Here is an 18485-nt window from a genome sequence, read left to right as displayed (position 1 = left end):
CCCCCTTTCTTCAACTATGTTTTCTCTCCCACCCAAAAAAAGTTACACATGATTGGGCATCCAGTAGAGTTAAAAGGGGAGATAATATGAGAAATAGATGAATTATGAATAACACATGATAAGAAAACAATTAGAAGTTTAGAACCTCCAACATTCTCTTGAGTCATGACAATATATTTTCAGACAATCTGTTCTTTGTTTTCACGAGGGTGATTAGGATGAAAAGCAATAACAGAATCTTTAAAGACTCTGTAACATATCTTCAGGAGGGGGAGAGTTGAGAATTCAGTGTCTCTTTTGATACATGATCAAAAGCCTCTTCTTTGATAATTTCCACAACATTCAGAATGAAATCTGTAACATTTGTTTCTTAAGGGGTACCGGATCACCCTCTTTATAACTGCTTTTTTTCCCCCTCAAATTTTTTTAATGAGATTCATGGTGTTGAAAGACCAGAAATAAAAATGGTAAATGAAAAAGAATAAAACTGCAATAGTATTTCTAATGTACATGATGACATGATATAATTTAGAATGATTACAACAGCAACAAATATAGAAAATAAACTTAAGCCAAACTAAATACTTACAGAAGAGATTGATTTTCACTCAGGTTATTTAGTGCATTGAACATCTCTACCACAACAAGTACTGTCATTGAAACAGTAGATGGATGCTGATCATCAAATATGCTGCATGGATATGTTGTCTGCCTCATATGACAGGTGTCAAAGTTCATCTGGTACAGGAAAGAGGCATCATCATGATCCCACAAAAGAGCACAAGTGAAAGCAGCAAGAATAACAACATAGACCAGAGTATTATAACTGGTTATGTTGCACATAGTAACAGGGTAAAAATCGAAAAAAAAAAAAACTGAGATATTTTATGGAGTGAAAAAGTATTGTTCATTGGATAATACAGAAATTGTACACCTAAGCTATTAGCACTACAATATATACGTGTGTAAGGCAGAGAGATCTATCCTCTTGTGAAAGCTATAACAAAACTTCTTCAATGAGGAAAAAATGGAGAGAATGCTCAACCTCGTTTCACGGCAGGTAATTGCTACTCGCTTTGTTCATCATCCTACTTTAATTTGTTTGGGTATTGATAAACAAGTGGAAAAATTGTTCAAATAATTGGGGCTTTTATTTCATAGTTGAAATTTATGTAATTAATTGGGGGATATTGCGTCATTTGACCGTTAAATCCTCAATAAGTTGTAATTTCAAATTTGTTTTGGTTCTTCCTCTTGTTTTCATGTCAGATTTCTAAATCTGAACAAGAAGCAGGCAAGAACCCTTGCCAAAGGCAGCCTGAGGCACGCACATAGGCTCATCTTATGGACCGCACTGCACCCAGACACTGGCCAAGCTGATTTACCAGGCGGTATGACTCGCCTAGCGCCTAGGAGTCCACAAGAGAGATTGTGCAGCAAGAGAACATAATGGATATCAAAGACGCTTACCAGTTCACTATACGGAAGCCTGGGTCCGGTATCAGCATAGACAAACCACCATATGAAACCCGCAACAGTGGCAAGGCCGACATACGCTGCGATAAATATAGAAGGGAAAAAGGTTACAAAACTATTTCTTCTTTATCTAATCCATAGTAATATCAAGAATCAAAAGATAAATTTCCAAAAGAGTTATGAAAGCCATATATCTACACAATCAACCTAGACCTCCACTCTTCTCCCCCCACCCCCAACCTCCGAACTGAAAATAATACAAATAAAATAATACACTCCATAAGCATATACTTTATTCAAAAGTAAATCAGAAGTGACTGATAATTCATATGCAACAGATGTTAAGTACAATATCTTGTTTGAGAATTGGGATGTAAGCTAATTTGCTAAATCACATAAAAGGATAAAACAATTCCTTGTTAATGGGGCAACATTAAACTTCTTATGCAAAGTAATATCTTCACCCATTATCACAGCAGAAAGCGAAGCACCAACACATAATACACAGCTGACTAACGCATGTAAGCATAAATGATGAAAAAAAATTACCTCCAATGACTACATAACGGAAAAACAACCAGCCACTAACAACTGCTTCACCAACCTGCAGGTTTGACAATATAATACACCCACTTCAGAGCAATGCATAATTGACAATATAAAACATTATGGCTGGACAATAGATGAAAGGTTTTTTTTTTTTTTTTTTTTTTTTTTTTTTTTCCCCCATAAACGGACATTCAAAGATTTCAAACAACAGAGAACTGAATGTCCTAAAAAATTTTCAGTGGAAAGGACAGGGATAATATGTATCCAATTTTTTCTCTACATCATGTCAGCTTAAACTGGTCATAAAACTCAATGGTCAAGAGCAAAGAATTAAAGGATTTGTCCTCGCACTCAAAGGAACCAGTTCAGCCTCTTCAAGCCTATGGTATAATAATTAATATCCTTAGTTCCTTTGCAGTCCTTGTTTTAGACATCGGTTACTACGTGACATTAGAGTCACAAAGTATTATTTTGTATTCATGGATAAACAACCACTGGTACTACCAAGCAATCTTGACATAAACTTTTCCAACCAAAGAATGACAGAACAACTTAGGAACTCACTAACAAGGATTCTGTTTCGAAGGATTTATTAACAAGGATTTTTACTAGGCTTTAAAATCATTAATCCAGCACATTTACCTTACGGGGTTTGGATTTCATCACGTCCGAGTCTTGTTTGTTGAAACCTATAGCAGTTGCAGGTAACCCATCGGTAACCAAATTAACCCATAGCAGCTGAACCTGAAATTTAACAAGTAATAGATGTTAAATTCAATGTGCATAACAACGTATGCATCTAAGAGTCTTCAATAATCCGCAACCATCAAAGCCACAATAACAGAAATTGTGCAATTTGCATATCAAATATTTAAATAAAATCCAATATATTTTAAAAAAAGATTAAAAACTAGAATTGAGATAGAACAATCTTGATCTAAAGAATAAAAAAAACAGACTTTTTCAGCTTTTTTAATTAACACATCACACATATTACTGTTATTTAATTCAAATTATTCTCATCAGTAATCCAAAAACCAGGAAAATGAACAGGACTGTCATCAACAGAATGAAAATATTAAATTTACACAGGCCTTTGCAAAGGCTCCAATTTGATTCCAACTGGATAAGGCACTTAATTTTTCAATAGTAGTCATACTAAGTAACAAAGGAAACCAAAGTCTAGAATATAGAAGCCAAAACAAGCCCATTAAACTCAAAAGGGCCATTATATAATTTAACCACATCAATGAACTTGTCAAGAGTTAGAAAAGAGATTGCTGATTGAAATACAAAGTGTATAATAAAAATAAAATATTAGCATATTAGTTAAAACGAGACAAAATGATTAGCAATTAGAGTAAGAATTAGATTAATTACTTGATTCTTCGTTCTTCTTTTTTTTTTCTTTTTTTTTTTTTTTTCTCTCTATGTATGAAACCAGTAATATTCTTGTTAATTTCAATTCCATGTCAGATATTTGAGTTATTAAGAAAAGTCTTACAATTGCTTATCAAATATATATAGTCCGAGCAAAATATACTACTAGTCTAATATGGTCTATAAAATATATATACTCCAAGCAAAATATCCCACTATGGTTTATCAAATATATATACTCCAAGCAAAATATCCTACTATGATTTATCAAATATAAATACTCCGAGCAAAATATCCTACAGCATCCCACCCAAGATTGCTAGCAGGGTTGGCCCACAAGCAAGCCAACAAAACAGTCCCAAATTGTCTTTGATCTAATATTTTGAAGGCATAAACACCAAAATGTATACAATGCATCCCTAGAAGAAACTTGTCCCCAAATCTTCATTTCCAAATTGGAGCATGATCTTGATTAACATTAACATAAGCACAATGCCTAATTTGCATCAGATGGATGAGGTTAAATGTATGCACCCTTGTCCTTAAAATAACAAAGTTGTTTCATGTAGACCCTCCTTTTGTTGCCACTTTACCAAGAAATAAGTTCATAAAGTTTAATGAGGCATTCAGTTAATTTCATTGTAATTAAAAGGTCAAAAAAAAAAAAAAAAAGGAAAAATTTTGACTCAATTGGACAGAGAACGAAAAGATTGATAGAATAATATCAATTACACTTTCAGGAAAATAATCAGCACAATTAACAAAAGAACATAAAATGCTTGTCAGTTATAGACTCACAGGCACAAGGGTGTCAGGGATTCCAAGTACAGCTGCAACAAATATACATACTACTTCACCAATATTTGAAGAGATCATGTATCTGATGAACTGCTTTGTGTTATTATATATAGCCCTCCCCTCAGCAACAGCCTGTAATTGATTCAGCATTAACAATGAAAAGCTAAATCACAATTATTTAGTTGCTGTTGAGTTATTATAAATCAAATAGGAAAAAGAAAAAATACCGCAACAATAGTGGCAAAATTGTCATCAGCCAAAACCATGTCCGATGCACTCTGCATTGGGAATGTAGATAAACACTTAATAAAATGTTGACTTGAATTAAAAATTAACAAATAAATAAATAAATAAAAAATAAAAAAAAAAAAGGAAAAAAAGAAGCATAAAGCCAGTTACTAGATCACACCATCATCTAACTGAAAATATGTCAAACAATCAACTGTGAAGGCCAGAGGATGTTTGAAAGATACATTGAATGAGGTCTATGAAAACTGCATAAGTAAATGGAGCATATGATATATTTAACACTCAAACCCACAAGAATAGAGCGTTGAGAAATCAATACTCAGAGGGGTGACCCCAGATCCACCTTTACTCAAGATGTATCCATCAAAAAGAGGAAAAAAGGTTACGTAATGCAATTTATCTTCCAAGCTGGATGAGTGTGCTCAATGAAAGAAGCAGGAGGAAGGGCTGCAGCTTTTGTATTAAAGGCAATGCTGATGTGTGGCATGGAATCTATCTGATTGGAAAGAAGAGATTTGGGTCTAATTCAAAAGATATAAAGGAGACATCTTAGAGTTGTATATACTCTATGGGGTGTTGTCTTAGATGACATCTTCTCCGCACTTGAGAATCTTACTTTACTCTCTGTTAGTCATGTACTCGTGCGAAAAGGATGGGAAATACAGTTATTCATCTAGTAATTTATATTATAACTCATTCTCTTCTGCAAGGTATCAATGGTAGAATGAAATACTCCCCCCACCCCTAATTTCATAATTAAAATAAAATAAAATTAAAAGGAATGAAAGGAAAGTCAAATGTCATTGTCTGACTCTAAGTCCCTTATGTCAGCCTCAATGAGTGGGCATAGTGGCGACAAAGGGGGATCTCATAGGCTACCTCACCAGCCTTCCATATAGATTTTGGGCATGGCATTTATTTTTAATGAACACTCAATCAACAGTAACAATATAACAATAATAGGCACGGGGCTCATTTGAGCAATTCATCCATACAAAGGCTTGTACTCTCATTCAAGCATCACAAAACATTCTTTGAAGCACTAGAGCAACACTATTTCTTTGTTGCTTTTATATTTCAATACTTAGCCAATTCATGAGCCACAAAAAATGAAGCAATTTCAACAGGAGTGAGCAGCATGCAGTGGCAAAGAGACAAGGTCAACACACAATATGCAGGAAAACGACAATTTCTGTTGCACCCACCAAAAATAAGGAAGGAAGGAATTCCTCAGTCTTAAAAGGTTTTCAAACGCTTTGCTGACAATCGTTTTCCAAATTTGACAGAAGCAATCAATCAATCAATCAGAGCCTTAACCCCATAAGTGGGGTCGGCTAAGTTTGACAGAATGCTGATCATAAATATTGGGTAGAGAAAACTGTCATTAACGACAGTCTTTGTTCTATGGAAGTAACAGAAGACACAAAGATCTCTGATGACGCATTTTCCAACGGTCTTACACTCCCGAAAAGATAAGATGCATGCATATTTCTATACAACTGGACAGAATAGAAAGGAATTTCTGCAAGAAAACATTTCAAAATATTTCGTATATGAATTTATAAAGTTTCAGGCAGGTTGGTAATGCGGGTTAATGATGTGGCTTACCTTAGCAACAGCTGTTCCAGAACCCATAGAAATTCCTATGTCGGCTTTCTTTAATGCAGGAGCATCATTGACTCCATCACCAGTCATTGCAACCTGAAACAAAATTACAACAATGCAAAAATAAATTACATTAGATGAGCTTGGAACTTAATACTGGTTGCTGGAACTGATGATTTAAGTTCTTCACTGCTACACATTTTTTCTAGAAAAAAATTCTGCAAGAACCCACAGAGATACAGGGCGGACGCACACATTCACACATATGTTTGCAAGTGGGTGGTGGGGGGGTAGAACCTAGATATATAGGATTAGTTGTCCAGAATGCATCAAAGGATTTGCCCACATTTTCCACTACCGATCGACCTTACCATTCCTTCAAGATATATTGTGGTAAAATAAAATGTAAATAATTAAGAAAGTACAGATAAGTATCACAATTCTGGTTGCTGGAGCCTGATGATTTAAGTTTTTCATTGCTCACATTTTTTTTCTAAAAAAAATAAAAACGAAAAATCTTCAAGAACCCAAAAAAAGACACAGGCACACGCACATCCATATACTTGCACACACTTCACACATTAGTTTGTGAAGGAGGGGGGGGGGGGGGGGGGAACCCTAAAATCTAGATATATAGGATGAGTTGTCCTGAATGTATCAAGGGCTTCGTCTACATTTTCCACACCAATCCTCTATCTACACAGCCCATGTGACCTTACCGTTCCTTCAATATACTTTATGGTATAAAATTTAAATTGTTACGGAAATAAAAACAATAGTACAACACTATAACCACATAGTATGCATCAAATGCCTCATCTTGCCTAGGACAAGAGCATCTCTAGAGGCATTGTACTGATGTTGATGTTAGAAAATAGGGGCAACTCTGGTAGAGCCACTATCAGATCTTTGGATAATTTTTTATGGGTAATCAACCAGTATAACCAAATTCTTCATGAATAATTAATGGCCATAGAGGCGAGGGAGCACCCACACACACACACACCAACCATAAAATAGGGAGCAATTAGGTAAGATAGGAGACCCTTTTCCAAGAATCCTATTAAAACTCCCATCTTTGATGGCACAAGAAAGCTTAGTGTTCTCTAATATCCTTATCCTCTCCTCTCTAAAAGTCTCTCAAATAAATTATTATTAAACCTCGATACTAACCAATGATTGTATCTCCTTGTTGCAGATGTATGTGACCCACTAAGGCATATGAGATTAGAGCCTTTCCTCACAAATAAAACTAGCTCATTAAGACTCATCCCACAACAAGAGAAATGAATGAAGAATGGTGGGGAAGAATATATATAAAACTGTTGCATAAACTGTTGCGTTATGGCATTTAGCACTTACATATAGAATTTGTAAGAATTAAAATGAGAAATTTGGCCATCCAAATCTAAAAGCCAAGAATATATATAAAACCCAAAACTGCAAGGTCTCTAGGGGAATGCTATGTACCGGGTCGACCCACCACAACAGCCTATGAGAGTGTATGAAAGAAGGCACAAACAACAAGCCAAGGGTCAGGATCAGGAGCAGCAACAAGGGCAGCAGCTAATGACAAACAAGTTTAATATTCCACTAAGGGGTGTGGCAAGGGGGACTGGAGTCACCTTGTCTCACAGTAAATGACAAAAGCCCCAATGATTAGGGCATTTTTGTGAGGTGTAGAGCTTGATATAAAAAGGAAAGCAATGTAATAGTGACCTTATGTTGATTTTGGTAATAGTAGAGAATAGAACAGAGGTAGAGCAGTAGAGTAGCCTCCAAGAGAGTATCTTTCTTGATATTCCATTGTAGCTGTCAAGTTTGAGTTTTTAATCAAAGTTCAAAGCTTTCCTCTGTTTTCTATATTTCCTGTTTCACTTTGTGTTTGAATGTTCAATCTATAGCAACTTGGTATCACAGCAGTTCCGATCATGGTGAGCAATCTGACAGTGCGAGTAGAGGCCGTTGAGGATAAGCTCGAAACGGTGGAGACTCAACTAGCAACCTTTGAGGGGAAATGCGACTTGCAGGAAGCTCACCTTAAGAGCATTGCTGACAAGCTCGGGACATAGGAGACCACCATAGAGAGAGCGGTGCAAGCAGCGGTGGCCGGAGTGTTGGAGGAAGCTCTAGCCAGAACCGCAGCTAGGCTAGAGGACAGAATCGACCGTTTTCGAATAGACCACAAGCGGCTAGCGGCAATTGAGAAGGAGAACAACCATAAGTTCCGTGAGGAGATGAGAAGAACCGCGGCTGGTGGCCAAGGGAACAGGCCACCGCCCATCAATCAGTCATCCTTAATCTGGATGCCGAGGGTAGTCAGAATCAGGGTCAGAACGAGGTTCGGTCTCCATTGAGAGAGGGTTGGAGAGGAGACGGACAAGGAGAGGAAGAGCCATTCGAGTTCCGGCACTGGCAAGCCAGTGGGGGCGGTGCAGGTGGCGACGACGCCGGTAGTACGGGCGGCGACCACTGGAAGCACAGGAAGTTGGAGATGCCAGTTTTTGAAGGAACCGATCTCGATAATTGGATCCTACCGGCTGAAATGTTCTTTTGACTTCTACCAAGGAGCGTGAGAAACCTGAGGCCTCGGTGGTAGCAATGGACGGGGCGGCCCTCAAGTGGTACCAGTGGGAAAGGAAGCGGCGGCCGTTGGCAGGGTGGCCGGATCTTAAGCAACGCATACTGCATGAGTTCCGACCATCTCATACGGGGTCCTTGTATGAACAATGGTTAGCAGTAGAACAAGAAGGGACGGTGGAGGAGTATCGTCGGAAGTACATCGAGTTGGCCGTTCCCTTAGAGGGAATTCCGAAAACCCTCATGCTGGGACAATTCATTAATGGCCTTAACGACGAAATTAAGACTGAGCTAAGGATGTTGTATCCTTTTAACCTGGAGGCACCTATGGAACTTGCCGGTGGGATAGAAGAGAAGAATCGGGTCTGTGCAACCAAGAAGGTTGGGCAAGGGTTCCAACGAGCTGGGCCGGCCCAAACTTTCCCTAGCAAGCCTTACCTCAACAAAACAAATAGGCCGAGTTTAGTCCAAACTTATGGAGTCCCAAGCCATACTAGCCTAGCGAAAACATGGACTAAACCTCCTGAATAGCTTCTGTCAACATGTCTTCTTCCTCAACAGGGTATTCCTAGGGTCGAAACTCCGGCTACACTCGATGCCTCAGCGAAGCAGAAATACAGGAGAGAAGAGTAAAAATTTGTGCTTTCGATGTGACGAGAAATGGGGAGTGGGCCATCGGTGCAAGAGGAAAGAGATGAGTGTGTTATTGGTGGCAGGGGAGGATGAGACACCACTTGAAGAGGCGGAGGAAGACGGCGGCGAAGAGGTGGCGGAGTTGTCACTGTGTTCCGTAATAGGGATTTCGAACCCTAAGACTATGAAATTGAAGGGGGATTTAGCAGGTGGGACGGTGGTGGTGATGACTGACCCAGCGCCACCCACAATTTTCTCGCGGAGAAGGTGGTGAGAGAAAGGGCCATTCCGGTGACAAAAGGGGGTGAATTTTTGGTGGCTTTAGGAAACGGAGAGGTGATTAAGCGGCAAGGGGTCTGTAAAGGTGTGAGGTTGAAATTAAATGGAGGTGTTGCCATTGTTGAAGACTTCTTACCACTCGAACTCGGGAACGCCGATATTATTCTCGGAGTACAGTGGTTAGAAGAATTAGGGGCAGTAACAACGAATTGGAAATCCCACATTATAAAGTTTCGGGTGGGTGGAATGCCTGTTACCCTCACCGGCGATCCTTCACTCGAAACCACCCAGGTTAGTTTGAAGGCCATGATTTGGAGTTTGTGTAAGGCGGGACAAGGGATTATGGTGGAGATGAGCAAGGTGGAGAAAACGGAAACAGAGACACCACATTCTTAGCTGACCTTTTGCGCGAGTTCCAGGTAGTGTTTGAGATGCCCACCGGACTGCCCCCTTAAAGAGACCATGAATACTCAATTGTCTTGAAGAACGAGAGTGACCCGATCAGTGTTCGGCCTTATCGGTACCCCCCAAATACAAAAAGATGAGATCTAGAGATTAATCCAAGAGATGTTGCAAGCCGGAATTATTCAACCATCGATAAGTCCTTTCACAAGCCCACTGATCCTTGTAAAGAAGAAAGATGGTTCGTGGAGGTTTTGTGTCGACTATAGAGCCTTGAACAAGGAAACTGTGCTAGATAAATTCCCAATTCCGGTCCTGGACGAGTTACTTGATGAATTGCATGGGGCAAAATGGTTCTCTAAGTTGGACTTGAAGTCCGGTTATCACCAAATAAGGGTGAAGCCGGGAGATGTTCATAAAACGACATTCCGCACTCACGAGGGACACTATGAGTTCCTTGTGATGCCCTTTGGGCTCACGAATGCCCCGACAACTTTTCAATCTCTTATGAATGAGGTGTTCAAGCCATATTTAAGGAAGTTTGTCTTGGTGTTTTTCGACGATATTCTTATGTATAGTAAGGAGGAAGGAGAACACAAGGAGCATGTTAGGTTGGTGTTAGAGCAATTAATGAGGCACAAGTTGTATGCCAATTGGAAAAAATGTGAATTCGGAAGGAGGGAAATGGCATACTTGGGTCATGTGATATCGGAGGAAGGGGTAGCCAGGGATATGGATAAGGTGAAGGCCATTGTGGAGTGGGAAGAGCCGAAGAACTTAAGGGAATTACGTGGATTTCTTGGTCTAACCGGCTATTAGCGGAAGTTCGTGGCTAATTATGCTCAAATCGCCGGACCACTCACATCACAATTGAAGAAGGATAGTTTTGGGTGGACAAGTGAAGCGGCCGATGCTTTTTCAACTCTTAAAACTGCCATGACATCAGCCCCGATGTTGAGGATTTTCAGCTTGAATTCATAGTAGAGACGGATGCCGGATTTTCAGCTTGAATTCATAGTAGAGACGAATGCTTCGGGATTTGGGCTTGAAGCGGTGTTGATGCAACAAGGGAGGCCCATGCCTACTATAGCAAGTTAGTTTAGCGGTGACCAAGTGGCGGCATTACTTGCTTGGAAGACACTTCATTGTTAGGACCGACCAAAAAATTTTAAGGTTCCTAACCCAACAAAGAGAAGTAGGCAGCGATTATCAACGGTGGATGCGAAGATTGATGGGGATGGACTTTGAAATCCAATATAGACCTGGCAGTCCAATAGAGTGGCAGATGCGCTCTCGCGAAAGGGGAGTGTGAAAGCACAATTTGGGGCCTTAATATCCACTTCAATGGTGGATTGGGCCAAACTTGAGGAAGAGCTTGCAAGTGATCCTTGGTTGAGTGGGCTGCAGAATTCATTGAGGGCTGGTTCTACTAACCACCAGGGCATCCACTTAGAAGGTGATCGGGTGATGCATAAAGGCAGGGTGGTTCTCCCAATAGGGTCGAAATTCATACCTATTCTTCTTCAGGAATATCATGATACTCCTACAGGGGGTAGTGAAGACTTACTTGAGGTCAGGTATGAGAAAGAAGGTGGGAGAGCATGTTCAGCAGTGTACAGGGCTGCCAACAGAGCAAGCCATCACAGCAAGCATCTGTGGGGTTTCTACAGGTGGTTTGGGACGATATCAGCATGGATTTCATAGAGGGGCTGCCACTCTAAGGGGGTGAACTCAATATTGGTCGTGGTGGACATGCTATCAAAGTAAAGTCACTTTTTGGGGTTGAAACACCCATTCAATGCCCTTAAAGTGGCTGACATTTTTACGCGAGAAGTGGTCCGATTACATGGGTTTCCCGCATCAATTGTCTCTGATAGAGTGTTCATGAGCGTGTTTTGGAAAAACTCTACCGTTTACAAGGCACCAACCTCAAGAGAAGCACCGCTTACCACCCTCAACGGATGGTCAAAAGGAAGTGGTTAACAAGTGTTTAGAGACTTATCTTCGATGTTTTGTGGCGAGTCAACCAACGTCGTGGGCACAATGGCTACCATGGGCAGAATACTCCTATAATATCTCCCCCAATACCTCTACCAATATGACACCATTCAAGGTGGTCTACGGTGGGGACCCCCCGAAACTTTGGAAGGTGAAGCAAGGTTCGACTGGAGTGAAGAAAGGGATTTGATTTTGGATGAACTGAAAATGAACCTAAACCGGGCCCAACAATTAATGAAGGCCAACGCTGATGGTCATAAGAGAGATGTGGAGTTTGAGGTTGGTGATTGGGTGTTCCTCAAGCTGCAACCTTATCGACAACAGACCATTGCCAAACAGCCACATGAGAAGCTGGTTGCGCGTTTCTACGAACCTTTTGAGATTCTGCAGTGTGTTGGCAAGGTAGCATACTGTTTAAAGCTGCCGGAAGAGAGTAGGTGCATCTTGTGTTCCATGTATCACAGCTGAAAAAGGTTGTGGGCAGCATTCCTGTAAGCCCCACCCTCCCCACTCAGCTCACTGCTGACTTGGAGTTGGTGACAGATTCCGAGGCAATCTTGGGAGTGAGAAAGAGGACAGCAGGTGGCAAGACCGCAAGACCAACACCGAAACCTCCCTGACTTTTAAGCCACATGGGAGGACTTTGATGCTATTAACCTCCGGTTTCCATCCTTCCACCTCGAGGACAAGGTGAATGTCTAGGAGGGGAGTAATGCTATATACCGGGTCGACCCACCACAGCAGCCTATGAGAGTGTATGAAAGAACAACAAGCCAAGGGTCAGGATCAGGAGCAGCAACAAGGGCAGCAGCTAAATGACAAACAAGTTTAATATTCCACTAAGGGGTGTGGCAAGGGGGACTGCAGTCACCTTGTCACGGTAAATGACAAAAGCCTCAATGATTAGGGCATTTTTGTGAGGTGTAGAGCTTGATATAAAAAGGAAAGCAATGTAACAGTGACCTTATGTTGATTTTGGTAATAATAGAGAATAGAATAGAGGTAGAGCAGTAGAGTAGCCTCCAAGAGAGTATCTTTCTTGATATTCCATTGTAGCCATCAAGTTTGAGTTTTTAATCAAAGTTCAAAGCTTTCCTCACTTTGTGTTTGAATATTCAGTCTATAGCAGGGAATCCCTAGCTACTAGGATATCACCTACTGCTCATGTCATATTGTTATGGCAAATCTAACAAGACCTCACAAGACTATAATTTTTCTAAGCTATAAACCATCAAAGCTAGTATAAGTAAAACATGCGAATAATGCATAAGTTAAAGTGCTGCAAGTAAAAAGAAACAAAGGAAGCATGTACCATTCAAGAATATCTTACCACTTCATTTTGATTTTGCAAGGCTTCAACCAGCATTCTCTTGTGAGAAGGTTCAACCCTAAAAATGTCATGTACCAGATTATTTAGAATTGCAAGGCGAATAGAGTAACTGAAACTTTCACGCAAAAATATAAATAAAAAATAGAAAAATAACACTAAAGAAAGTGTTAAAAATACAAAACGGACACATAGATCAAACAATAGTGTCACATTACACATTTATAAATTTGCTTAATTAAACTTCAACATTCAGCATTTCAAGATTTCCCATATGTTAGAATCGACAGAGCTTTCTACTAATTAGTGAGTAGTGCAAAGCTTAGAATTACTTTCAAACAATAAATCTATTTTAGAGCAAGAAAGGGAACAAGGACACATAGATCAAACAATAGTGTCACATTACACATTTATAAATTCCCCTAAGATTTGACAGGTATCTGAAAAATTTATTTGTACCTTGTAAAGAGAGCCATACGTTGCAATGCTATTGTCTTCTGCAAAGCTGGAAGTTCTTCAAATTCAGATGCTGTAAAAGAGTGCCCAACAAAATCTCCAAGGTGATCAAAAGCTCCTATCTTGCGGCATAATGATTCAGCAGTTGCCTAAGGTTGATAGTCAAATTACAAAACCAAATTAGATAACTGTGACATGCAATAAATCAAACAGCCACCTTTTCTTTTTCTCATTTTCTTCTTTTGACTTCATCTTTTTCTTTTTACTTCTTGTTTCTTTTTTTGGGGAGACAAATAATATATCAATCAATCAATCAATCAAAGCCTTAATCCCAAAAGTGGGGTCGGCTAACATGAACCAAATAATATGAATAAGAAAATTGAATATACCTTATTGTCCCCCGTTACAACTATGACCCGTATTCCTGCAGTCATACATGCCAGTATGGCATTTCGTACTTCTTCTCTTGGTGGATCAAGCATTCCCACCTAACCACAAGATTGAAGGTTAATGTAGAAGATAGACAAACTTTACATGCATGCACATAAAGAAGAGATCAAACATTCCCACCTAACCACCTTAATCCGCTGGAAACTTTCCAAAGAACCCCCTAAAACCAGTCCCAGCAAAAAGACCAATTACCCTAAATAACACTCCAACCACCCGAAAAAAAAACCTACAAACCCTAAAATTTCGAAAAAGCAATAATAAAGTAAAATAGAAATCAACCTTTCTGTATCATCAATTATGGTTTTATATGGTCAAATTCAACCATGAAAATTCCAGATATGGAGTTTTAATGTTCGAATTTGACCTTAATAACCAACCTTCTAACAGAGGTGGTGGAACAATAAAGAAGATAGCAGGAGACAGTAGGGACGAGAATGAGGGGAGGCAGTGGCGGCAATGGAAAAGGGGGTGGCTGTGGGCGATGAGAAAGGGAGGTGGCTGTTGCGGCGATGAGAATGCGGCGACAGTGACAGGACTGGTGGCAAAAGGAGAATATCACCCAAATAACAAATGATATCAAACGGAATTACTTTGCATTTCCCTTCTATCCCTTTCTTGATTCCATACCCTTTACTCCGTGCGAACCAAGCGCCCCCTTAGTCTTAAGGTAGGGAATTGAACCAAACGCAAGCTCTTTAAAGGTTCATAAGGGTTTATCTTTTGAACAACATTCTTAGTTCCACTACATGTCTACAAATCCAAGTAAGTAAACAATTATACATTAGTTCATACTTCAAAGAGATGATGAGATAGACTAAGCAAAGAAAATGTGAAACGTCAGCCAACAAACAAATCATAAACTAGAGCATGATCAAAATCAAAATTTATTCAAAATTTACCAAGGGGAAGAAGTCAATAAGAATCGGGTCTAACAAATTAACATAGGAAATCATAATCATCAAAGCCACACCACAATGAGCAAACTAGTAAACATCAGCAAATAAGCACAGTGAAAAAATGTGGAGAAATTACAACGAAAGCATACCATCCCAATAAATGTTAGGTCTTTCTCGTCATCATAAGAGAGAACATGTTGATCCATGGGCAAACGTTTGACAGCCAAAGCAAGGCATCTCAAAGTTTCTTTTCCTGCAAAACTATTATAAAGGTATAGGTCATTTTTAAAACAAAGCCCTAAAACTACATAAGTGAACTGGTAGAAACATAAATCTTCAGAAACATTTTAAACTGAATACTGCAAAGTAAGACTAAATAAAATTTTACATGGAACAAAGAAAACAAATAGAAATGTAGGATTTTCAATGGCGTCTGTGCAAATAAAGTGCAGACAACGCTGGGCTTACTGAAGCATATACTCCTACACTACCCCTCTTGATGATAGTGTTTAGGTGAGGCAAGTTAGGCTGCATTTTGAGCAATAGAAGAAGACAAATCCATGAAAAGATATGTCAGATTAGGCACAGGAATAACGATATGGGAAGGAACAAAAATACTTTTTATTGTACGGAAGGAACATAACAAAGGAATTTCAAACACTCAGGTTACAGCTTAAAGATCAGTCATAGAGAAAAAGAAGCAAGGAGGAAAGTCATGCAAAATTAAACTGGAGAACTGATGAAGACAGAGTCAAAAAATTTATTGTGATGAAGGTATACAAGATGATTTCGGTATATATGTTGCATTGGTGAGCCATGATGGGATATACATACATACATACATACATACATACATACATACAAGTTTGTCAGTTTATGACATAATGAGTAAACCTGTTAAATTTTGCCTCTAACTCAGTTCGAATCTCAGCTGTCAATGGTATAATTGAACCATTGTCATTGCAGAGAATACTCGTGCATCTTGAAATTATGCTCTCTGGAGCACCTTTAGAAAACATTGTTGTAGATTGTTTATGACTGCAAAGCACACTCATCATCTTGCGATCACGAGAAAATTCTAGTGCAGAGATCTGCAAGGCATTTATATTAGTGTCAACAGTCAAGTAGTATCCTTAATTCTTTGGAAAAAAAACTCTAAAAAGATACATATAACAGAGCTTTAGATTACGTGTAGAAAGTTTAGAATCAAAGGGAAGAAGATTCAGTCACAGTCGTTCAGACGTGCAAGTTTCACAGACTGGTAAGCAATCAATGTACATCCGCTCTAGGGGGTCTTCCAAGAAGTAGAATGTCAAAACAATCTACTTCTGCAGGTCTACTGCTCAAGAACGTGGATCTTGTTTTGACGTAACAATAAGTATATTTTTATTTATCTTTTTATTTGTATTTTACTCCGCATTGGCTTAGGTTACTTTCAAATTTAAACTAGGGTCCTTGGGATGGGAGGGGAAGGTAAGGGAATCCCCACGCCCAAATTGCTAGTTGTGGGTTTCCCACAATCTCATGGTTGTAAGATACAATCCTTATCACAAAACCAAGTACTACTTGGTTCCTAAGATGGTTTTATTGTAAAAACAACAATATGGAATAAGGTTTTCATTAGTTTTTGATGGTGGAATGATTTCTCTTTAAACTTTGGAAAGGAAACTATAAACCCCGAAAACATGTAATGCATAAAAAGTAAAGTTAATGAATTTGGCATGAAAAGAAAAAGAGAAGCACTGGAGAAACGATATAGGTACATAAGCATACCTTCTTGAATAGATTCTCCCAATATCGATTACAATAAGACGCTCGTTCATGCTTGCTTAACATATTCAAGGCAGATGGCATAGAATCGAAGCCTGGAATTCCAATCTGAATAATGATTCATTAAAAAAAAAAAAAATTAAAAAAAAAATAATAAAATCCTTTTTTCATCATATGCTATGAACAAAACGTAAAGATACATGCAAAACGAGCACAAGTGCATCAGTAAATATGTGCAATGTTCATATAATGTACACGCCAACCACCTTTTCAGCCAATACACGAAGTGCCACTTCTGTAGACTCTCCTATCTTTACATAGGCTCCTTTGTCTGGGTTATACTGCAGTGAAGACTCATTGCACATGGCTGAACACATGGCTATGTGAAGAAGGCAAGGCTGCTGAGAAGGCAAGTCAATCTGCAACAGGTCCATCAGTCACAAATCAATTAAAGCTACTAGTCATTCATCCAATAAACTGTAGTAATTTTCAATATAACTATTTTGAGGGGAGGAAAAAAAAAAAAAAAGAAAACCACCACACTGAACAGTAAATGTAGAATAAATAATAAGCTACCACTAAGACATCATCTTTAAAAGCATCCAAGTAACAAAGGAGTGATATATTAGCCAAAGTACAGAAAGCATGCTCTTCATCCAACATTGAGTTAATTACTTTGTACTTATGTAATTGATTCATGGACTCATAGAGTATCAAATTATTAGCTTTCCTTGACACCCTAGATGAATAGGGAAATCCATGTCAGAATTATAATATGAAAAACAATCTACATTTGAAAAAACATTCATATCAATTCCAAATGTAAACCTCACTGAAATTGTAAATCTATGCTCTGAAATTCTGAATGTTCTACTGCATGAGCTTAACCACACCGCTGAAGTAAACCGTAAATCATTACCACGTATCATCATAAATGGAAAGTCACTCGTTGAAGAATTCTGTTTTTAATTTTTATTTCTTAATAACATACTGTGTTTCCACTTAGAAATATAAGAATGTTACCACAAGAGCAAGACATACATGACTTGCCATAACATAGAAGACAACCGACAAATTTATCTGATTTCTTAAACACGTCCCCCCACCCCCCAACAAAAACAATCAAATAGTGAAAGTAGGTTGGATTCTGTACCATCATGCACAGGCCTAGCAAAAAGCAATTTGAAATAATTTAAGCATTCCTTTAGCAACAATGAACCAGCGGACTGACTACAAAAATTTCTCCCATCCAGAAGTCAGAAATCTAAGTGGTTTACACAAGAACTAATGTTCTTCAATTGAACTTTTTGTAACATAAAATTCATTCACTATGACATTAACGAAATGAAAGCTATAATACCAAAAAATAAAAATAAAAAACATAGTAAAGATTCCACCCTGTAAACAAAGATGTGAAGAAAGAGTTTACCCGGACGCCATCATCGTTAAAAATTGCCCCTTCAGGGGCATATGTTGTCCCATCAACCGCATATTCTGATGTAACAGAACTATGGTGTGCAGAATGAAGAACACAGATCTGCAAGAAACAATTTAAAGAAGCAAACCATCAAACTTAGGTGTCCCATGGGCGATTAGCTTACAATTATCCAGCGTAACTTTTTCAGAAAATTGCATTG

General features: G+C 38.8%; 1 protein-coding gene across 1 annotated transcript in view; it reads right to left on the bottom strand.

The window, feature by feature from the left end:
• Positions 1–18485, bottom strand: part of LOC145576621 (calcium-transporting ATPase 3, endoplasmic reticulum-type-like) — a 42855-nt gene that overhangs the window by 3699 nt on the left and 20671 nt on the right. The window contains exons 17-31 of the mRNA XM_081634345.1: positions 18278–18385; positions 17115–17267; positions 16852–16956; positions 15973–16169; positions 15228–15339; positions 14122–14220; positions 13736–13881; positions 13280–13337; positions 6061–6153; positions 4431–4481; positions 4204–4335; positions 2668–2769; positions 2026–2080; positions 1471–1556; positions 590–738 (exon numbers count right to left, since the gene is read on the bottom strand). Of these exons, the coding sequence (XP_081490471.1) occupies positions 590–738; positions 1471–1556; positions 2026–2080; positions 2668–2769; positions 4204–4335; positions 4431–4481; positions 6061–6153; positions 13280–13337; positions 13736–13881; positions 14122–14220; positions 15228–15339; positions 15973–16169; positions 16852–16956; positions 17115–17267; positions 18278–18385 (1646 nt within the window). The remainder of the gene's footprint in view (positions 1–589; positions 739–1470; positions 1557–2025; positions 2081–2667; positions 2770–4203; positions 4336–4430; positions 4482–6060; positions 6154–13279; positions 13338–13735; positions 13882–14121; positions 14221–15227; positions 15340–15972; positions 16170–16851; positions 16957–17114; positions 17268–18277; positions 18386–18485) is intronic.

The sequence above is a fragment of the Chenopodium album genome, chromosome 13 (genome assembly GCF_948465745.1).
Source record: "Chenopodium album chromosome 13, dcCheAlbu1.1, whole genome shotgun sequence".
Lineage (NCBI taxonomy): Eukaryota > Viridiplantae > Streptophyta > Magnoliopsida > Caryophyllales > Amaranthaceae > Chenopodium > Chenopodium album.
This window is presented reverse-complemented; position numbering and strand designations above follow the sequence as displayed.